We start from the raw sequence: 16,971 nt of genomic DNA, 5'->3' as shown, positions 1-16,971 counted from the left end.
TTCCTTTATTTTCTGCCCCTGCAGTCAAACACTGAGCGTCTAAAGTTGAACTAAAACCCTGAGCCTGATATTCCAAGCTATGTTACTGACTTAAAACCCAACGTCTCAATGCAAATAAGGAACAACAGAAAATGTTTTATCATTGTGGGCTTTTTTTCCCCTGATCTGAAGAATAGCAGTAATCTTCAGAACTGGCTGTAGCAGACACTGAATTAGGTGTTGGACACAAAGAGAGAGAAAAAAAGAGAGATGGTGAAAGAAAGCATTATTATCCAGCAGCCTTTGGCAAGGCTTCTTGGGTTTGGCTGCTGTGATGACAAGGCAGGAATTATCTCCCAAAGTGCTATTAATAGGATACGAGTAGCATCTTGTCCCTCAGTGAGCGCGTCCTGCGCCCAGAGGCCCTGCTTTTCTATTTTAACTCTTTCTGAAATGTGCACGTCTACAGATGCTTGCAAGCTGGGACAGGCTTGCTGAGACGCTCCGCGGCAAAATTCTCATCACTATACACTTCACTGAGGCTGCAATGACGGTAAGATGAGATGCAAAACGCAAACGTACAAGTATGAATTCTGTGCAATGCTGTACAACAATGGTTTGACTACGAGTAACTATAAATAATGGCTTAGGGCAGCTGTTAATAAAACTAGTAACTTGCCTAGTTGGGGGATCACCTGCTCATCTGAAAAATAATAAAGAACATTTAGACGCGGGGCTAACAGCTTGCAGTGTGTTGTTGACTGTGTCGTCCTCAGCCAAAAGCAATGCGGCCGTTAGCAGCTTGGAACGTGGGACATCCTCGTCTTCGATCTGGTTTCCACGGCATCAGCGCTGTTTGGCTGTTGTGGCCAGACTGAGTGAATCTCCATTTCTCAATTCTTGAAACGAGCGTCAGTTTATAGCTGTCAGTCTCGGGGAACCTGTAATTCTAAGTTTCCTTCTGCAGCGTTCTTAATAAAACCAAGATCAAGGTTTATCCCTTTGACTGGGAACAAATACAGTCAGTAGATGAGCAAACAGTGATCTGTATGTATCTTTGGATCTGTTCGTCTGATCTTCATGGAAAACTGTTTTTTTTCCCCACAAGTCAAGCAGGAGAAGAAGATGCTCTGATGAAATGAATTTTTGTATCTTATTGTCCAATTAATACAGCCAAATGACTTTGTATTGAATGACTTTAGCAGCATACAGTGAAACATTCTCTGGGTCTACACTGATCTTGAGTAAAGTTTGTACCTTGCATAATCTTTTCAGAAACCACTCTGAACTGGAGCTTAGTTCACATTTAAAACGAGAAGGGGTTAATCCAGCTTAAAGGGATCCAGGAAAGCAAAGTGGGACAGATACAAGCCAAACCCTACTGTTGTTCAACGTTATGTAATGTTGTTTAAATCTCTGTAACTGCTCCATCTGCTGTGTTTGCTTTTCAAACTGTTTACTCATTTTTGAATATCTGAAATTGTTTAAGACGTGCACAGATGAAGGCTGCACTAAGGTTTAGGACCTGGTTGGTGTGTCTGCCGTGTTCTAACCTTGCTCTGCAAACTACCAGGATTAGCCTACATGGCTCCAAGATAACGCTCTTCACTGACCTGGCCGTTACGTCAGTGTCACACTAACCTACAGTAGCGGTCTTGGAAGGAACAAGATTCCTGGGCTTAAAAGCCGGCCTCGTCTTCACAACACCCACTTTTGCTGTCCAAACCACCCAGAGAGAAACGGAGAGCGGTATCTAAACAAACAGCATGTCAGCCGTCACACGTGGCCTATTTATTTAAGGAAAGCGTTAAGAACAGCAGCACAATGTGCCTCCATATGGCCACCCACCACATCCGCAGCACCAAACGCCAGCGGACCTGCAGGCTGTTGCTTTTCAGATAGTCTCACTGACTGAGATGTCCTCTGCTATTTATGCTCAGTCGAGAATGTCAGTGGATATTTCTGCCCCCTCTCCTTGTTTCAGCTGATGCTGAAAGACAACCTGCTTGCCGTAGGCCCAAGGCCTTTGGTTGACCACTGAGATTCAATGTGACAGCCACATATGTGTTTGTCTCTTCCTACTATTACTGCCTCAGCAGCACTCTCATAATCGCCACATCGTAGCTGCAGGGATTTACCAGGGATTATATATTTCATACCAGCTGTTGGAGCCAACTGTGACATTCGCAGTCAGATAGAGTTTACATGAGGAGTTCCTAATATGATCAGGATGGTCACTCGTCCATGCACTCCAACCTTTGGATTCCAGCACCTGTCACCTGAAAATATGAGTCTGGTATTTCGGTTTTCCCTTTAAAAGCAAGTTCATAACATTTAAAAATATATCTGTATCTGACTGGACACTTCTACAAGAGTTAGTGACCTGATCAGCACATTTAAAGGCCAAATCAATACCTAAAGCGCTGTTTTAGGGTTCCCAAAGCAACTGTGCTTACAATGCATAAAGGCTTCTTAATTAAACCAGCAGTGCTAGGTAGAAAATAATGTTGTTTATAGGAAAAACATATCACGAACTCCATAATCTTTGAAAACTAAATAACACAAATTGCTCAAATAGTTTTTCAGATTTTAATTCATATAATTTATAGCATTTGTGTACATGTTATTTCTGGAAGAGTAAACTACTAAGTAGTTAAATATAAATTTGCATGCTTATGCCGAGTTAGTACAATTATGTTCCAATTTGCCGATTGAGAGGACAGAAACCCAGGATGACGCTCGTGTTGTCTTGTAGATTTGACTCCCAGTACGTTTCCACTGCTGCTGGCCCTTTAACAAACACGTCTGGCAGCGATGATTGAAAAAAAAAAATGTGAATGAAATCCAGCCATTCATAAAAATAGGACACTGCTGACTCGTGATTGGTCAAACTGCATCTCATGAATAAGTCATAAACCAGGGAGACGCTATTGGCTGCGTGTTTGACGGGCAGACTCGACCCACCAATCAGCGTGTACCGTTGCATGCCTCTCGAGCGCAGGGGGAAAGCGCCGGGCCATTACAGAAAAAGCTCAGTCAAGTTTTGTGAGTCGGAGGAGAAGCTTCAGTAAAGCAAGTGCGTAGACGGGTTGGCGGCTCTTCGACACGTTGTACTTTTATTTGGATATTTCTATTGCATTTTCTCGACATACAGGACGTTTCACATACAGGCGAAGGTAGGCTGCACTGTTTAATTTGAGAGAAGCGTGTTTTTTTTTTTTTTTTTTAGCTTCGTAGTTTTTAGACAGCGGACAGACGCACCGCTTTGATTTGATTTACATGTACTTTGTTGTCGACTTGTAAAGGTACAGTTTATCGCAACGTGTTGTGTTTTAAATCTGGGTTTATATTTAATATTTTACCAATGTTTCTGTTCGTGTTTTGGCTTTGGATTTTCTGTGCGGTTGGACGGCTGGTTGTGATTTTTTTATTATTATTATTATTATTATTATTTTTATGAATGGATGGATCAGCCCCCCCCACACACACACACACACACCCTCTCTGTAATTCCACACGGATCGAGTTTCACTTCATTGAAGAAAACAAGAGGGTTGGGTTGGGGGAAGGGCGGGGGACAGTGTGTGTGTGTGTGTGTGTGTGTGTGTGTGTGTGTGTGTGTGTGTGTGTGTGTGTGTTGGGTTGTGAGCAGAGTAAACTTCGGACCGCCACCGTCGGCTTAAACAGAAGTTTTACAGAAGAGGTGACCTTTTGTTGTGTGTTGTTTTTTTTGTTTGTGTTTTTTGCTGAATATTAGTTCTGTTGTGTCGCGTGAAGCTGCGACTGCTTTCGGGAGACTGTGGCGCACTTTTGATCTTCCTCAGGTTCGGTTTAAAGCGGATGCAAAAGACTAATTGTGCTGCTGAGGTCGGATCTAGTTTAAAATTAGCGGTACTTTGGTCATACTAGATTGGCCGCAGAAAACAGTTTTTTGTGAAAAGCTTACTCATATAAACCCGTTTTTAGACCACCGTACACGGGGTCCTGTTGGTGTTTAGTCGAGCCATGGAAGGATTCCTCAGATAAGCCCAGTGTAATTCTTACCCCAAACAGAGATGAGTAACGCTTTAATCTAACCAACATGCTTCTTGATAACGTAATAGTAACATTTTGAGTTGCTCAGCACCGACTTGAATCTAACTGAGGATGTCTGGAAGGTGCTAAAGATTGGGGGCAATGACAAGGAGGTCCCATCTCACCAACAAAGATACTTGTTCAGTAAACACCAATCGACCTGTCTGTATTTGGTAAATTAGCCTGACAAATCTGCAAAAGTTTTGTTCCATTAAACACTCACCTTGTATTTGAACCAGAGTAGTGCATAGGTGAAGTATTTTTATGCACTGACTGAGAGATTTTCTAGCAGACTGTAAAGTGTTATGTCAGGATTATGTATGAAATTTAGCAATTGTGCTCCTACATATTTAGATGATAGAAATGATTTCTTCTCAGAAGGATAACAACTTAAAGACCAAACATAGAGTTAAACAACATAGTTAAAAATCCAACAAAAACTTAAGGAATTAACAGAAACTATTTGTTTAATATATCTGCAATATATTAAACTTGATCACTTACAGCATAACTGTTGGCCAGTGTGTTCATAGACTCATCTGACATCTGTCTCTTTTCTAGCAGGAGTCAATCTAAGGTGGACTAAATACCAAAAAGTCATTTCACATATCCAAAATAAAACTGAACCAAAAACAATTTTTTTAAAAACACACAAAACAGAAACTGGAAATAAAATGGATTACAATGTCTTTGTAAACAAAACTGCCCTTGAAAAAAATAACAATCATTTTTGAGCTCATTTTAATTAGTCATGCAATTAATAAAATGCGGCAGGCTTGGTAAAATCAAATATTCCTGGTCTGAGTAGAGTGGAAGTATTTTAGTTTCTGAATAGCCCCAATCAAAACTGGACTAAATTCCTTAAAACTGTGAAATTGCCCTTTAATCATATCAGACAAACACATTCATTATAATACTAGTATATGTTATGTAATTCACTTCTAAAATACAGTAACAATAATTCTGTTATATGTCTACAGAACATCTTCTGGTCCAGCCATGCTTCAGGATTTGATTTCCTAATTGACTCAATTTTTTATTTTTTTTTTCTCCCACATCCCCAGGAGTCAAACTAGTAAAGCAATATGCGGCTACAACTGAAGTTTTGTTCCGTGCGTAGTGCGGGGCCCTAACCTTCTTCTTGGCAGCTGTAATTGTTGCCCAGTGGCCATCCTTTATTCATCATCCATTACCAGGAGATAGAGGACTGAGTCACATCGCTGCGCTGGGTGAGAACGGGGCAGCGCTACAACCCGGCGAAGCTTGCAGTGCTGTGTGTTTAAGGCAGCCGGCCGGGACTTCTGGTACGGCCAGGTGTAACACTGGCATCGTCACCCCATGACTTCCTCAAGCCTTTTCCAGGGGTTAATCAGCCCCCTGACCTGACTTTTTTTGGTCTGGAGCTTTGTGATGTAGCGCCCGGCCCACATTCTGCTGAGCTGGAAGCATCTCTAAGGGTTTTCACTAAAGATCCTGGAAGCTGATTACAGTGGAAAGGAGCTGCTGATTATATAAGCGCCTTGCATGTGTCCCTCTGTTTGCTGGTTAAACACAGAGCTGAAGGAAGAGGGTGGGTTTGTTGTAGCATCACAACAGAACGCAGCTCCATGTAATGAGGCGTCATTCTGCGTGGGCTGAGGTCGTACGTCAAGGTCAACCAGAGCGCAGAGGAGTTTTGGTACCCGGAGATTTGTTTCACCTTTCTTTGTCTTTTTTTTTTTTTTTTTTTTCCCAGCTTCAGCGAATCCATACGTGGCTGCCTCCGCCTCCCTCCCACATTGGAAGTGCCATCCCACAGATAGCATGGACAGATTCTACGACCAGCAGGTCCCATTCATGGTCCCACCCAGTGTAAGTGGACTTGCCTCGCTGCCAGCCTCTCACATCGGCCCCATTAGCTGATGGAAGTGGTGTCTGCTGCTGCTGCTGCTGGTCGTCATGGTTTCTGTTCATCTCCCTCAGAATTCTGCAGCAGACGACTCGCCCAACACCCGGCCACTGAACGACAGGAAGAGAAAGTTTGTGGACACAGAACTCGCCCAGGACACAGAAGGTGAGAGCTCTGGTCCCTTTTTTTTTTGTTGTTTTTTGTTTTTGTTTGTTTTTATGTCGGATGACTTGCAGTTAATGTCTTTCTCCCTTTGACTTCCAGAACTCTTTCAAGATCTCAGTCAGCTGCAGGAGATCTGGATCGCAGAAGGTAGGCTCACTCCTCTGGGCTGTGATTTAAAAAGTTCAGGCAGCCGTTTGGAACATTAAACTTTAACTGGGTTAGAATGTCCAACGTTTTTATTTCTCGAGCTGGCAAGCGGAACAAGAAGAGCAAAGTCCTTGAGAGGATAAAGGGCTGACTCAGACCGTCTTTGTCTCTTTCTTGCTTCACTTTTTTACGCAAATTAGTCACGAGTGTATCTCCACTCCAGTGTGTGTGTGTGTGTGCGGTGTATTGACATTTGTACCGTCTTCCTGTATCTTCACAGCCCAAGTGCCCGACGATGAGCAGTTTGTCCCAGATTTCCAGTCAGAGAGCTGTAAGTACCTGGGTCTGCATGCTCGGCTTCCAGCTCTGGATGTTTAGACTTCCTCGCCCCCGGCTCCCACCTTCTCCCCTCCGCCTCCTCCATTTTGAGTTTAATCAGCCGAGTGGCATGGGGCATCACATGAGCCAAGGTCCTAATCTGATTTCACACAGTTTCACACTCAGATCCCTCGGGTGCTGCTAGAATCCAGTGGTTGGAGCTGCTTTGGAGCAGTCCTCCTCGTCCCCCGGACTCCTGTTGCCCCTCCTCTCTACTAAAACCTGCTTTTTAGCAGCTTGTTGACACGTTTGAATCAGAACCAGTGGAGCTTCACTGGCCCTCCTCTGTCGCTCTGAGGCGTGGGAGGTGATGACAGGGTGTGGTTGTTCTGGTTAAACTAACCTCCAGCTTCACAGTCCTGTTTGTGTTTCTGTACAGCTGCTCTTCCAGGCTGTTTGTACAGGTAGATTCACACTGTATATGCAGCCATCTGACCCCTATGGTTGCCACGGCATTATCCTCGAGCTTGTTTCATTGTAGAACTGCATTATGGGGTGCTGTTTGTGAAGTTACACAGTACAAAATGAACAGCGATAGTTTGGTTTATTTAGTCATATAGAAACAATGTGGGTGTCCATTTTTTTCAAAAGTCATATTTTCACCATGTTATTCATACATTTAAAAAAATTACAAATAAAGTTTCAAACTAAATATTTAAATTAAATATACATTTTCCAAACTAGACATTTCATTTTAAACTAAATATTTAGTAAACAAACTAAATATTGTTTAGTTCGTTAACTAATCCAGTTGTTTCAATTGAAACAACTAGCTTGTTTCAGCTACTAAATAACTAAATATTACGTTAGCAAGCTAAATATTGTCATTTGGAGTGAAGTTTTTGTTTGTTCATAAATATTTAGACTAACAGCTAAATGTTTAGTTTGGAAATTAAATATTTGGTTTGTGAATTGAACATATAGTTAATGGTTAAAATCTGACTTTGAAAAATGAACAACTACTTTTTTTTTCTCTCTCTGACTGGTTAAATTAACCAAACTACTGCTGTTCATTCTTTATTGTGTAACTTTACAAACTGTGTCCCATAATGCATCCTGTCACAGGCTAAGTGTTTGCCATCTGTCAATACTAAATAGCCCCCAGTCTCTTGGCTTATATGTCCTTTGGAGTGAAGTTTGTTTGTCCACCATGCCTAATCTCCGGGTTACTTCCACCTCGGCGTGAGGCGCACACACAGGAGCTCACATGCTCACGTTGGCTCCACTCAGGTCCATCAGCCTGCTGGATAATTCATTCAGCTCCTGCAGCCGCGCTGCTCCAGGATCCAGTTTCTCTGTGGCTATTATGTGGCGCCCCGGAAACTGCAGCCGATCCACGGAGCGCTGCAGCCGGTGTCTAATGGTTACAGCACAACGACTAGCAAATCATTCATGCTCTGATTCATGAGTGCTGCTATTGGCCAGCCCTAATGGGAATCAGATGGGAGCTCTGATGGTCGTTGCATGTTGAGCGCAGCTCCCGTCATGCTGCGGTGCAGCGTCAGCTGTGATTGGAGCAGATGATAAAGACCTGCTAAGTGTCTCTGTCAGTCGGGGAATCCAGACGCTGGCCACGCGTCCATTTAGCCGTCAGTCCCCAACGCGCTGCAGATAGCATCTGTTGATGGCTGGAGCTTTTCTGATGCTCTCCATTGTCTCCTGTGCAGTGATGTTTCATGGGCCTCCGCCAACCAAGATCAAACGAGAGCTGACCTCCACCAAGGACCTGTCCCCCTGCCACCAGGACAGCAGTCCCATGCCCTACGGAGAGAAGTGCCTTTACAGCTACAGGTATGACCGACTCTGTCTGCAGAGCGCCCTGAATGTCATCCAATCAGCTCATTCCTTCATCTCTTCATCCACAGTGCCTGCAATGGAAAGCCAACCCCCGGATTCAAGCCATTGACCCCCCCCTCCACACCGGTCTCTCCCTGCCTCCCCACCAGCACAGCTCTAACGCAGACCCCACCTCCTCACTCCCACACAGCCAATCAGACCCCGGTGCCGGCGCAGCGTGCACTACAGCAGCCACCCAACCAGCAGGCCGTCCTGGGGCACAGCCCCCCCTTCGCTGTGCCCTGCGTGCCCCTCAGCCAGGATGCTAACAGCTTTGCACCTGAGCACAGGTGAGCCCCCCCAGCTCTGTACCCCACTGTGTCCTCACTGTCTCATTCCATGTCTTTGTGAGCCGTCCTTCAACACAGATGTCCTCTCCTCTGTGTTTAGGTTCCAGAGGCAGATGTCAGAGCCGTGCATACCTTATCCCCCATCTGAGAGCCAAAGCCACCCCCAGTTCCTGGCCACGCCCCCCAGCAGCACCAGCCTGCCGCGTGACGGCCGCCCCCCGTACCACCGGCAAATGTCAGAGCCTCTGGTGGCGGTGCCTCCCCAGGGCTTCAAGCAGGAGCTCATCGACGCTCGGTACAGCGAGCAGGGCGTGCCCACCATGGTGCCCCCCCGTCAGGCCGCGTTCCACCCCATGGCCATTAAACAGGAGCCTCGTGACTTCTGCTTCGACTCTGGTGAGCAGCAGTGCTCTGACTGCAGTCTTTGTGCAGTGGGGGGGCTGGGTGAGGAATGTGCCTGGCCATGTTTGTTCTTGGCATCAACACATGACTGTGAGTTTTAACATGCAGTAGCGGCCTGGACACGCAGGTGCTGTTTGTCCCGCCACAGTCAGGTGTGCTGGTCAGGAGGAGCCTCAGAGCAACTAGTAAATATGTTTCCAACCAGGTTTCAGCAAGTCAAATTTAAGACTTCATAAGAAGTTTTTAATGCCACCTTGAAGACCAAAAGAACTATAAATACAGGGATTGTTTGGTGATCCTGCTGCGTTACAGTCAAGCACAGCAAAAATTGTGACATTTTTGGGGTCTCATTGTGGCTCTTGGCAGCACCCTTATACTTCTCATTGTCATACTGCATCTATAGCCTTATCTATCCACCGCCTTAAGCCCTGTGGTGTCAAGGATAGAAGTTCTTTTGCGCAGCACGGACCCAGCTTCGCATGGTTGGCAACATGAGTGAGTCAGTGGCAAAAACAGACAAATAAATATGAGTTAAAAGTTGTCGACACACAGGAGGCGACGCCGCTGCCTCTCCATTCATTTCCTATGGAACTTGAATGATGAGGCCACGATCACGTGCTCTCTTACAGGCAAACGACTGATGACATTCAAGCAGGTGAAATGCTGAGCTCATACACATAGACGGGCACACGACAAGACACTAGAAAGTTGAAAAGAGTTCAAATTGTTGTGGCTGTCGTCGGCGCTGCCTCCTGTGTGTTGGTTCTCACCCCAATGGCAATAATTTTCACTTGTTGCTGTCATTTATCAGGCCCATCACCCATGATAGACACAAAGCCACAGATAAATGGTTATCTAGCGACAACATATTAGCCGCCAGTTACCAGTAGCCTCAGCCGTCTTGAGCAACAGAACGCAATGAAGATCTGCACGCAACTCAAACTTTTGCCAGACAGAAAAGTCCCACAAGATTAAAAAAAAACTACATGCAGTGTACAAGATTAAACCGTCCTGTCATGACAAAATTTAAGCCTAACATGTGACCAACATACATTATTTTAATGTTATTATGGCTTTTCAAGACCTTAATTTTAGCGTCATGAATTTAAGGGACGGACGCCCTTCAGTTGATCGTTAGCATCAGGCCAAGTTCTCTTCTCTTTTGAAACGGCACATGAGGGGGCGCACGGTGCCAGTTAATCTCCTTCTCGCAACAAACAATCTTGACAGAGAGGCCTGGACGCAGCCAGAGTGACTGGCGGAGGATGGTTGGATCCGGACGCCCACCAGCCCAGCTGTTGTTCTGGCCCTGATGTATCTATCCCTCCCTCCTCTATGCTGAAGCTCAGAAACTTTTCTCTCACGCTGACTGATTTGTTCCGATTCGCTTTGTGCCGAGTGCCTGTGCTGCCCTGTGATGTAATGACAAATCCTCTTATGGCCTTTAAATACCCACGTCACCACAGCGCCGTAGCTCTGCATGGAGGGAGCACACGTCAAGCTCCTCAGCCAGGAGCCAGTTGTCCTTTCAGCATGAGCACAGCGGTCGAGGAAGTAATAGGAAAACTTCAAATTGATCACGAGTGGACAGGAAGTGGTCCTAAAGGCTGGAGGGGAAGCTTCCTGCCGAAAACATGCACGCACCCTTAGGAGGGAGAGGTCTCATGCTACTGATTGTCATTGAGACTTAAAACAGAAAGGATGCAGCTAATCCTATTGAACTTCACCAGTCAGAAGACATGTGAGGGCTGCTGTGTGCTCCATCTGCAGGTGGTCCTGCACAAATGAAGCCTGCTTCATCTGAGCCTTTAATCCCAGATTCTAAGCCTGCTCTCCTCTCTGTTTTGTTTCCAGAAGTGCCTAACTGCCAGTCGTCCTTTGGGAGAGCAGGAAGCTTCTACCAGAATCCCCATGACGGTGAGCAGAGCCCAGTTGTTGTCTGTGTGTGTCAGAAGTGTTTGTTATTTCTTGATGTCCTCTATGACCTTGAACCTGGTGGCTCGTGGAGCTGCTGAGAGGGCGCCATCAGCAGCAACACACACATCAGCATTTGGCCCCGGCTCCTGGGAAGCTGCTGTATAAACTGCTTAGCAGGCAGCTAGCCTCTTTAGCCTGAGTGTACACTCCATCTGACTCATGCTGCCTTGCCTCTTGGTTCATTTCAGGCTACTCATATGACAGAGATCCACAGCTGTACTTCGACGACACGTGTGTGGTTCCTGAAAGACTAGAAGGTAAAAATCTGCTCTGTTTTTCAACAAGCTGCTCAGGGATGAGGCTGATACTCAAAGTCATAAAATAAGTCCTGTTCTGGGTTTGCTAGAAGCCGTTGGGGGGAGAAACTCAGATCAGACAAGGACAAACTCATTAGCATACATAGAAAAAGCTGCACCATCACTACACATTGTTTTCGCCAGACCATTGTGCTGGTGGCAGCGTCAGACTTTGATCTCTGATGGTTTAGATCAAATCAGAAATATGGGTTAGAGTGGTCCCTCTAACAGCACTAGCTTCTGGCCAGGGACTCCCTTTGGCAAACCACAGAGAAAGCTACAAAATATGTAAAGAGACATCAACTTTTACAATGTTTCTTCTTGCTTTTGCTGCCTCATACCTTCTGATTTTAATCAGTCAGGAGTTCCTCAGGGCTGATGGACGGTTCCTCTGGTCCCAATAACTACTCTACCCTGAGGGGAAAAGTTTCTTGAAGAATTTGACTGGCAGCCAATCAGATAAAAGAGCATGCCAAATAACATTTCAATGTATTATTTTTAACTTATATATCACAATAACAATTGAAAAATATATGATATTAATCTTGTGATTTAAAATTTATGATTAACAAATATATATTAGATTTTTTTTCACATTTTTTTTCCTCATCTTCCCTCCAGTTTTCAGTGTCCTACTCTCTGTTTAGTGTAAAGCAGAATTACAGACTATTGATTTGTAAATTAGTATTACTAGTAGAATGAAAATGATGAGAACAATGTTTGATTTCCCTCCACCTCAGAATAATGTTCTTCTTTGCGTTAGTCTCCATACCATCAGATGGAAGTGGTTGTAACTTGTTGGTTAGTGATGAACACGGCCCTGTGCATAATAACCAGCCAGTGCATTTTGTTGTCCATCTGGTAGGAATGTCTCACCAAACTGAGACGCAGAACATTTCTGATTCACACATGCCTTTTTTCTTCTTCTTCTTCCTTCTGCCTCCTCTTCTACTTCTCCTCTCCTTCGCTCTTTCCTCCGTTTGCAGGGAAAATAAAGCAGGAGCCGTCTGCTTACCGCGACGGCCCTCCCTACCAGCGCCGCGGCTCCCTGCAGCTCTGGCAGTTCCTTGTCACCCTGCTGGACGACCCTGCCAACGGACACTTCATTGCCTGGACCGGCCGCGGCATGGAGTTCAAACTCATCGAGCCTGAGGAGGTCGGTGCCTGCTTCCTGCCGCCATGTTTGCCCCTCTACCTGCAAACGCCCGATTCTTACGTGTGTGTGTGTGTGTCTGTGTGTGTCCCGGTGGTGTGTGTCAGGTGGCTCGTCGTTGGGGCATCCAGAAAAACAGACCCGCCATGAACTACGACAAGCTGAGCCGCTCGCTGCGCTACTACTACGAGAAGGGCATCATGCAGAAGGTAAAGGCACGTTCCTTTTTCTTCTCTCGCTGCTCCAGTTTTCCAATCCTCCCATCCTTGAGATTTCTGTAGAGATGCACTCATCCAAAAGTAATTGAGCATTCAGCTTTTATGCACCACAAATCTGGAACAAACTCCCACCATATTGCAAAACTGCTTAAACACTTAGTGCCTTTAAATCTAGACTGAAAAGACTGGAGTTGCTTTTGAAACATAATGCATTAAGAATTTAATGATGGCACTTTGACTAAATGTAATGTTTTAATTGTTGATTCTATGTTGCATGACTTTGTGTTTTTATCATGTAAAGCACTTTCAAATGCCTTGTTGCTGAAATGTGCTATACAAATACAATTTGATGTATTGATCAATCGGTGTCTGTATCGGTACTAATATTGAAAACAATATCTAGATCAGCTATCGTGTCAATGTGGCGATCCATAAAGGCGGATCTATTCAGTCTAATTCTATATTTTGTTTTCTGAGTGATGTCATGCTTTATTATTATTATTATTATTATTCAGAAATCCTAATTTGACTTTGTGAACCATTTGAAAGAATGTTTCTTGCAGTTTCTCTAAATGTTTGACCAAGACAGTCAACCTGTTTCAATTTCTTTATTATTTATTTTACTTTGGCTGTTCTACTCCTAACTGCACTGACTGAACAAATTAAAGCTGTGTTGCTTTTACATGTTTGAACAAGTTGTTGGTGTATTTGAGTGTGCCGTACTGGCACAGAGTTATCAAGTACATTTCTAATTCAATTAATTTATGTCTCTGTTTAAAAAAAGAAAAGTTTTAAGTCGACTCTGGACTGTCTTTCTGCATCGGATCAGCTGATACTAAGCCTCAGATATCTGTGTCGGAAGTGAATAAAGTGGATGGGTGCATCCCTAGTTTCCTGCTAGAATCACATTTCTACTGAGGATTTTGGGTCTGTTTCTGCTCACACCCAACATGTGATCCTCCTCAGGTGGCGGGTGAGCGGTACGTCTACAAGTTTGTGTGCGATCCCGAGGCTTTGTTCTCCATGGCGTTCCCTGACAACCAGCGACCCAACCTGAAGGCAGACGTGGATGGCCTGCCGGGCCTGGAGGACGACACCATGCCCCTCACCCACTACGACGACGCCGCCCCCTACCTGCTGGAGGCCGGGGAGCAGTGCGCCGCCGCCCTGCCTTTCCCTGATGGCTACGGCTACTAGCCGGCTCGCACGTGTCCGGATGCACAACACACACGTACATGCAGACACTCCCAATGTTCCTCCTCATGCCAGCTCTGAAAAATCCACAGCTGGAACCTGCAGAGCTGCCTGGAGGGAATGACCTCTGCTCGACCTCTGCCCCCTGGAAAATCCTTCTGAGGCCTCCGGAAGCTTGGAGGAACCTGCGGCAGTGAGGGGAGGGAGAACTGGACTCTGTAGCTCCAGAACTCTGCACTGCAAGGCCAGGGCTGTCGTTGCCACGGAAACCGAACAGCGAAAAAGTCAAAGGCCACCATTTTGGAGTGGACTGACAGACCGCGGGAGTGGTTGTCCATCTGACTTTGTGACAATCTGTTTTCCTGGGAAGCAGCCAAATCATGAGCTCTGTCCTGTCTAGAGTTGCCTTTCTGGGTTCCCTGTTTTCATGTCTCCACATTCGAAATCCAAGATCAGCGAAAGGGCTTGAATTCACTCAAAGACAAACACTCTGTAGATAGAAGAACACCGTTTAACACTCCGGCTGTTTTCCCGTCTGTCCGGGCCTCAGCGGGCCTCACCGCTCCACTCTGTAAATGTCCTTTACATCGATGTAAGAGATTTTAATATGCTGAACTCTGGTGTGTGTGTGGTTCACTCCATCACTGTGGGAACGTCTCATGTCCAATAAATATGGTACCTTTCTTTCCCCTAATCTATCTGGGTGCTTGACGTGGTGGTCGTTCCTCTGATGCACCAGTATGGCAGGGGCATCAGGGCGCTGCATGCAAACACAACCCGGGGCGTGGCGGCACCGGCGTCCTCCGGGGCCCCTCTGTGGACCTCCATCTTTCTGCTTGCTGGAACCACTCCACTGACATATCTCTTTACTGGATCTGGACAAAGATATTTGTTTATATGCTCTTTTTTTTTCGGAATTCAGGCAAAGACAAACTTATATAAAGTATATATTTTTGCTATAAGGCTGCATTGGTTCTGATTTAAATGTGTAAGCTGTACAGTGCAGGCTGTAATGATGTTACTACTACTGCTTTTGGGCTTCAGGTTGGAGGCTGAATGACAACGTGTTGTTTAGCTGTTAAAGCTACAACGTGTAACTTTTACAAAAATATGTTTTGTTGTTTTTTTTTTACATATTTGTTGAAACTGTCACTATAATTTAAGACAGATGTGAAAAGACTGATCTCCTCCACCCCTCCTGAGCTATTATTGCTGTCTGAAGAAATGCACCACTCCCAACCAAAATCAACCAATCAGAGCCTGGAGGAGCGCTGTTGATCATCCTTATCTACTTGCTGCTCAATCTGCTAATGGTGGAGAGATAACTTACCATTTATCAGCTGTCATCAGTAGCCATGCTAACTAGTCTTAGCATTCATGACAGGCTCTGTTGTGATAGTGTAGCAGAGCAAAGGGGGAGGGTGATTGACAGCGCTAAGACCCTCCTCCTGGCTCTGATTGGCTGTTTCTGACAAAACAGTATGTTTCTGTAGATGACAGCAAGTCCATAGGAAAAAGATTTTCTGTCCCATATTACCCTGTCACGACATGGTGATAGTTTTAACAAATATGTAAAAAAAACAAACTAAAAAAAAAAACAAAAAAAAACATTATTTATAAAAGTTGCATACTCCTGCTTTAAACTGTGAGAAAGTGGAAAAGGCCAGAAATCCACCAGAGGTGGATGATGATCTCATCAAAGGATCTGTGTTTGTACAGGCTCTCCCCTCATCCCCCCCACCCCCCTCCCTCACAATGTGTTTCTTACACTGCTGAGTTTCTGATGATCTGTACTGGGTACAATTAAAGCCCCTTGATGCTTCACTGCCTGCAGAGCTGTTGTTTCGTCTTTTGACCCTCCTCCCCCTGCCAGCAGTCAGCTGACTGACTCCTCAGGTCTGACCTGCCTGATTTCTGGGTCACATGCCTCTCCTCACCACTGCTCATGCATTTCTGGGTAAATGATTATTCATTGTAGAGGAGCAATGTCTGGTCAGGCAACTGCAGAGGATAAGTTCAGTTTCAAGCCCGGCTCACACAGCATCGGACCCTCAGAGGGGCAAGAAGGTCTTTTTTAGTTACTTTGATGCACTTTTATACCTTTTTTTTTTTTATCTCCACCAGCACCATAAAGCCAACAAAGAAGGGCCAAACATGTTTTGAAGCTAATGAAATATGAATGAGTTGAGGGAGAGCACAGAATAAGCTATAAATATTGAAGTATCAAAAGACAAGTGCGGGTGTAGAAGGAGGTTAAAGAGTAATCTGTTCTGATAGCAGCATCTTCAGAGGCTGAAGTTAGACGCTAACTTGAAAAGGGCAAAGATGGTTCACTAAACTTTCTCCCTTTCGCCAAAGGAAGCAACTCTTCTCTTGATTTTGAGTTAACAACCAAGTTATAACACTGCTGTTAACAATTGTGCTCAAGTAAGACTAGCAAAGAATGTTACTCTTCCTGAATAACATTCAGGAAAAAAAAAAACTTGCTTTCAAAAACACTTTTTAAATATTAAACTTTACAATTAATACTTACAGCACGTAGTATTTAGGAACAAGATAATGTAGTACCAGTGACACTATGTAGTGTTTACTGTGTTTTGTTGATCTGAAAGTGACCCAACAGGCTCAGCAGACAGAAAACAACATTAGAAAAGTCACATTTCAAAACAATCTGTAGCTTTGAGTCTCAGACATTTTGATTGAAATATGTTTGTTCTTTCTTAATTTAAGTTACTTGTATTGGAGGGAGTATCCATTAATTTTACAAGCAGCAGCATAATAATATTTTGTAAAAAAAAAAAAAAGTACATATTTTCCAAAAAGGCTAGTGAAGTTAATGATCTAGTAATCCGCCCACCTCTGGATTGAAGGCAGTGGTGTCAAACTCCAGTCCTCAAGATCCGGGGTTCTACAACGTTCTCTCTGCTTCGGCACTCCTGGCTCCAATATTAACTCGTTAGCAGAGCTCTGTAGA

At 44.7% G+C, this 16,971-nt stretch overlaps 1 protein-coding gene across 4 annotated transcripts; it reads left to right on the top strand.

Moving 5' to 3' along the window:
* Positions 1–2,999: 2,999 nt before the first annotated feature.
* etv5a (ETS variant transcription factor 5a) lies at positions 3,000–15,826 on the top strand. 4 transcript variants are annotated; one of them, XM_015032684.1, is made up of 13 exons: positions 3,000–3,155; positions 5,789–5,904; positions 6,016–6,106; positions 6,206–6,253; positions 6,534–6,584; positions 8,299–8,422; positions 8,497–8,757; positions 8,858–9,153; positions 11,014–11,076; positions 11,325–11,393; positions 12,419–12,588; positions 12,693–12,794; positions 13,770–15,826. In XM_015032684.1, exons 2-13 carry the CDS (start codon positions 5,857–5,859, stop codon positions 13,998–14,000), a joined length of 1,554 nt encoding a protein of 517 aa, XP_014888170.1. In that variant the 5' UTR covers positions 3,000–3,155; positions 5,789–5,856; the 3' UTR covers positions 14,001–15,826. The 4 variants fall into 4 exon arrangements, with proteins under 4 accessions (XP_014888170.1, XP_014888167.1, XP_014888168.1 ...); XM_015032681.1 differs by having other exon boundaries at positions 12,693–12,800; XM_015032682.1 differs by lacking the exon at positions 3,000–3,155 and adding an exon at positions 3,579–3,682 and having other exon boundaries at positions 12,693–12,800.
* The last annotated feature ends 1,145 nt before the right edge of the window (positions 15,827–16,971 follow it).

The sequence above is a fragment of the Poecilia latipinna genome, unplaced genomic scaffold (assembly GCF_001443285.1).
Source record: "Poecilia latipinna isolate Pla-1442-1.1 unplaced genomic scaffold, P_latipinna-1.0 Scaffold248, whole genome shotgun sequence".
Lineage (NCBI taxonomy): Eukaryota > Metazoa > Chordata > Actinopteri > Cyprinodontiformes > Poeciliidae > Poecilia > Poecilia latipinna.
This window is presented reverse-complemented; position numbering and strand designations above follow the sequence as displayed.

What these genes read in the sequence shown, in the direction of transcription:
- etv5a (XM_015032681.1), top strand. Translation starts at nt 5,857, where the DNA reads ATGGACAGATTCTACGACCAGCAGGTCCCATTCATGGTCCCACCCAGT. An exon ending in AAGTGCCTTTACAGCTACAG is followed by an intron (nt 8,423 to 8,496) that starts GTATGACCGACT and finishes CTTCATCCACAG; the next exon opens with TGCCTGCAATGGAAAGCCAA. An exon ending in GGTTCCTGAAAGACTAGAAG is followed by an intron (nt 11,394 to 12,418) that starts GTAAAAATCTGC and finishes CTCCGTTTGCAG; the next exon opens with GGAAAATAAAGCAGGAGCCG.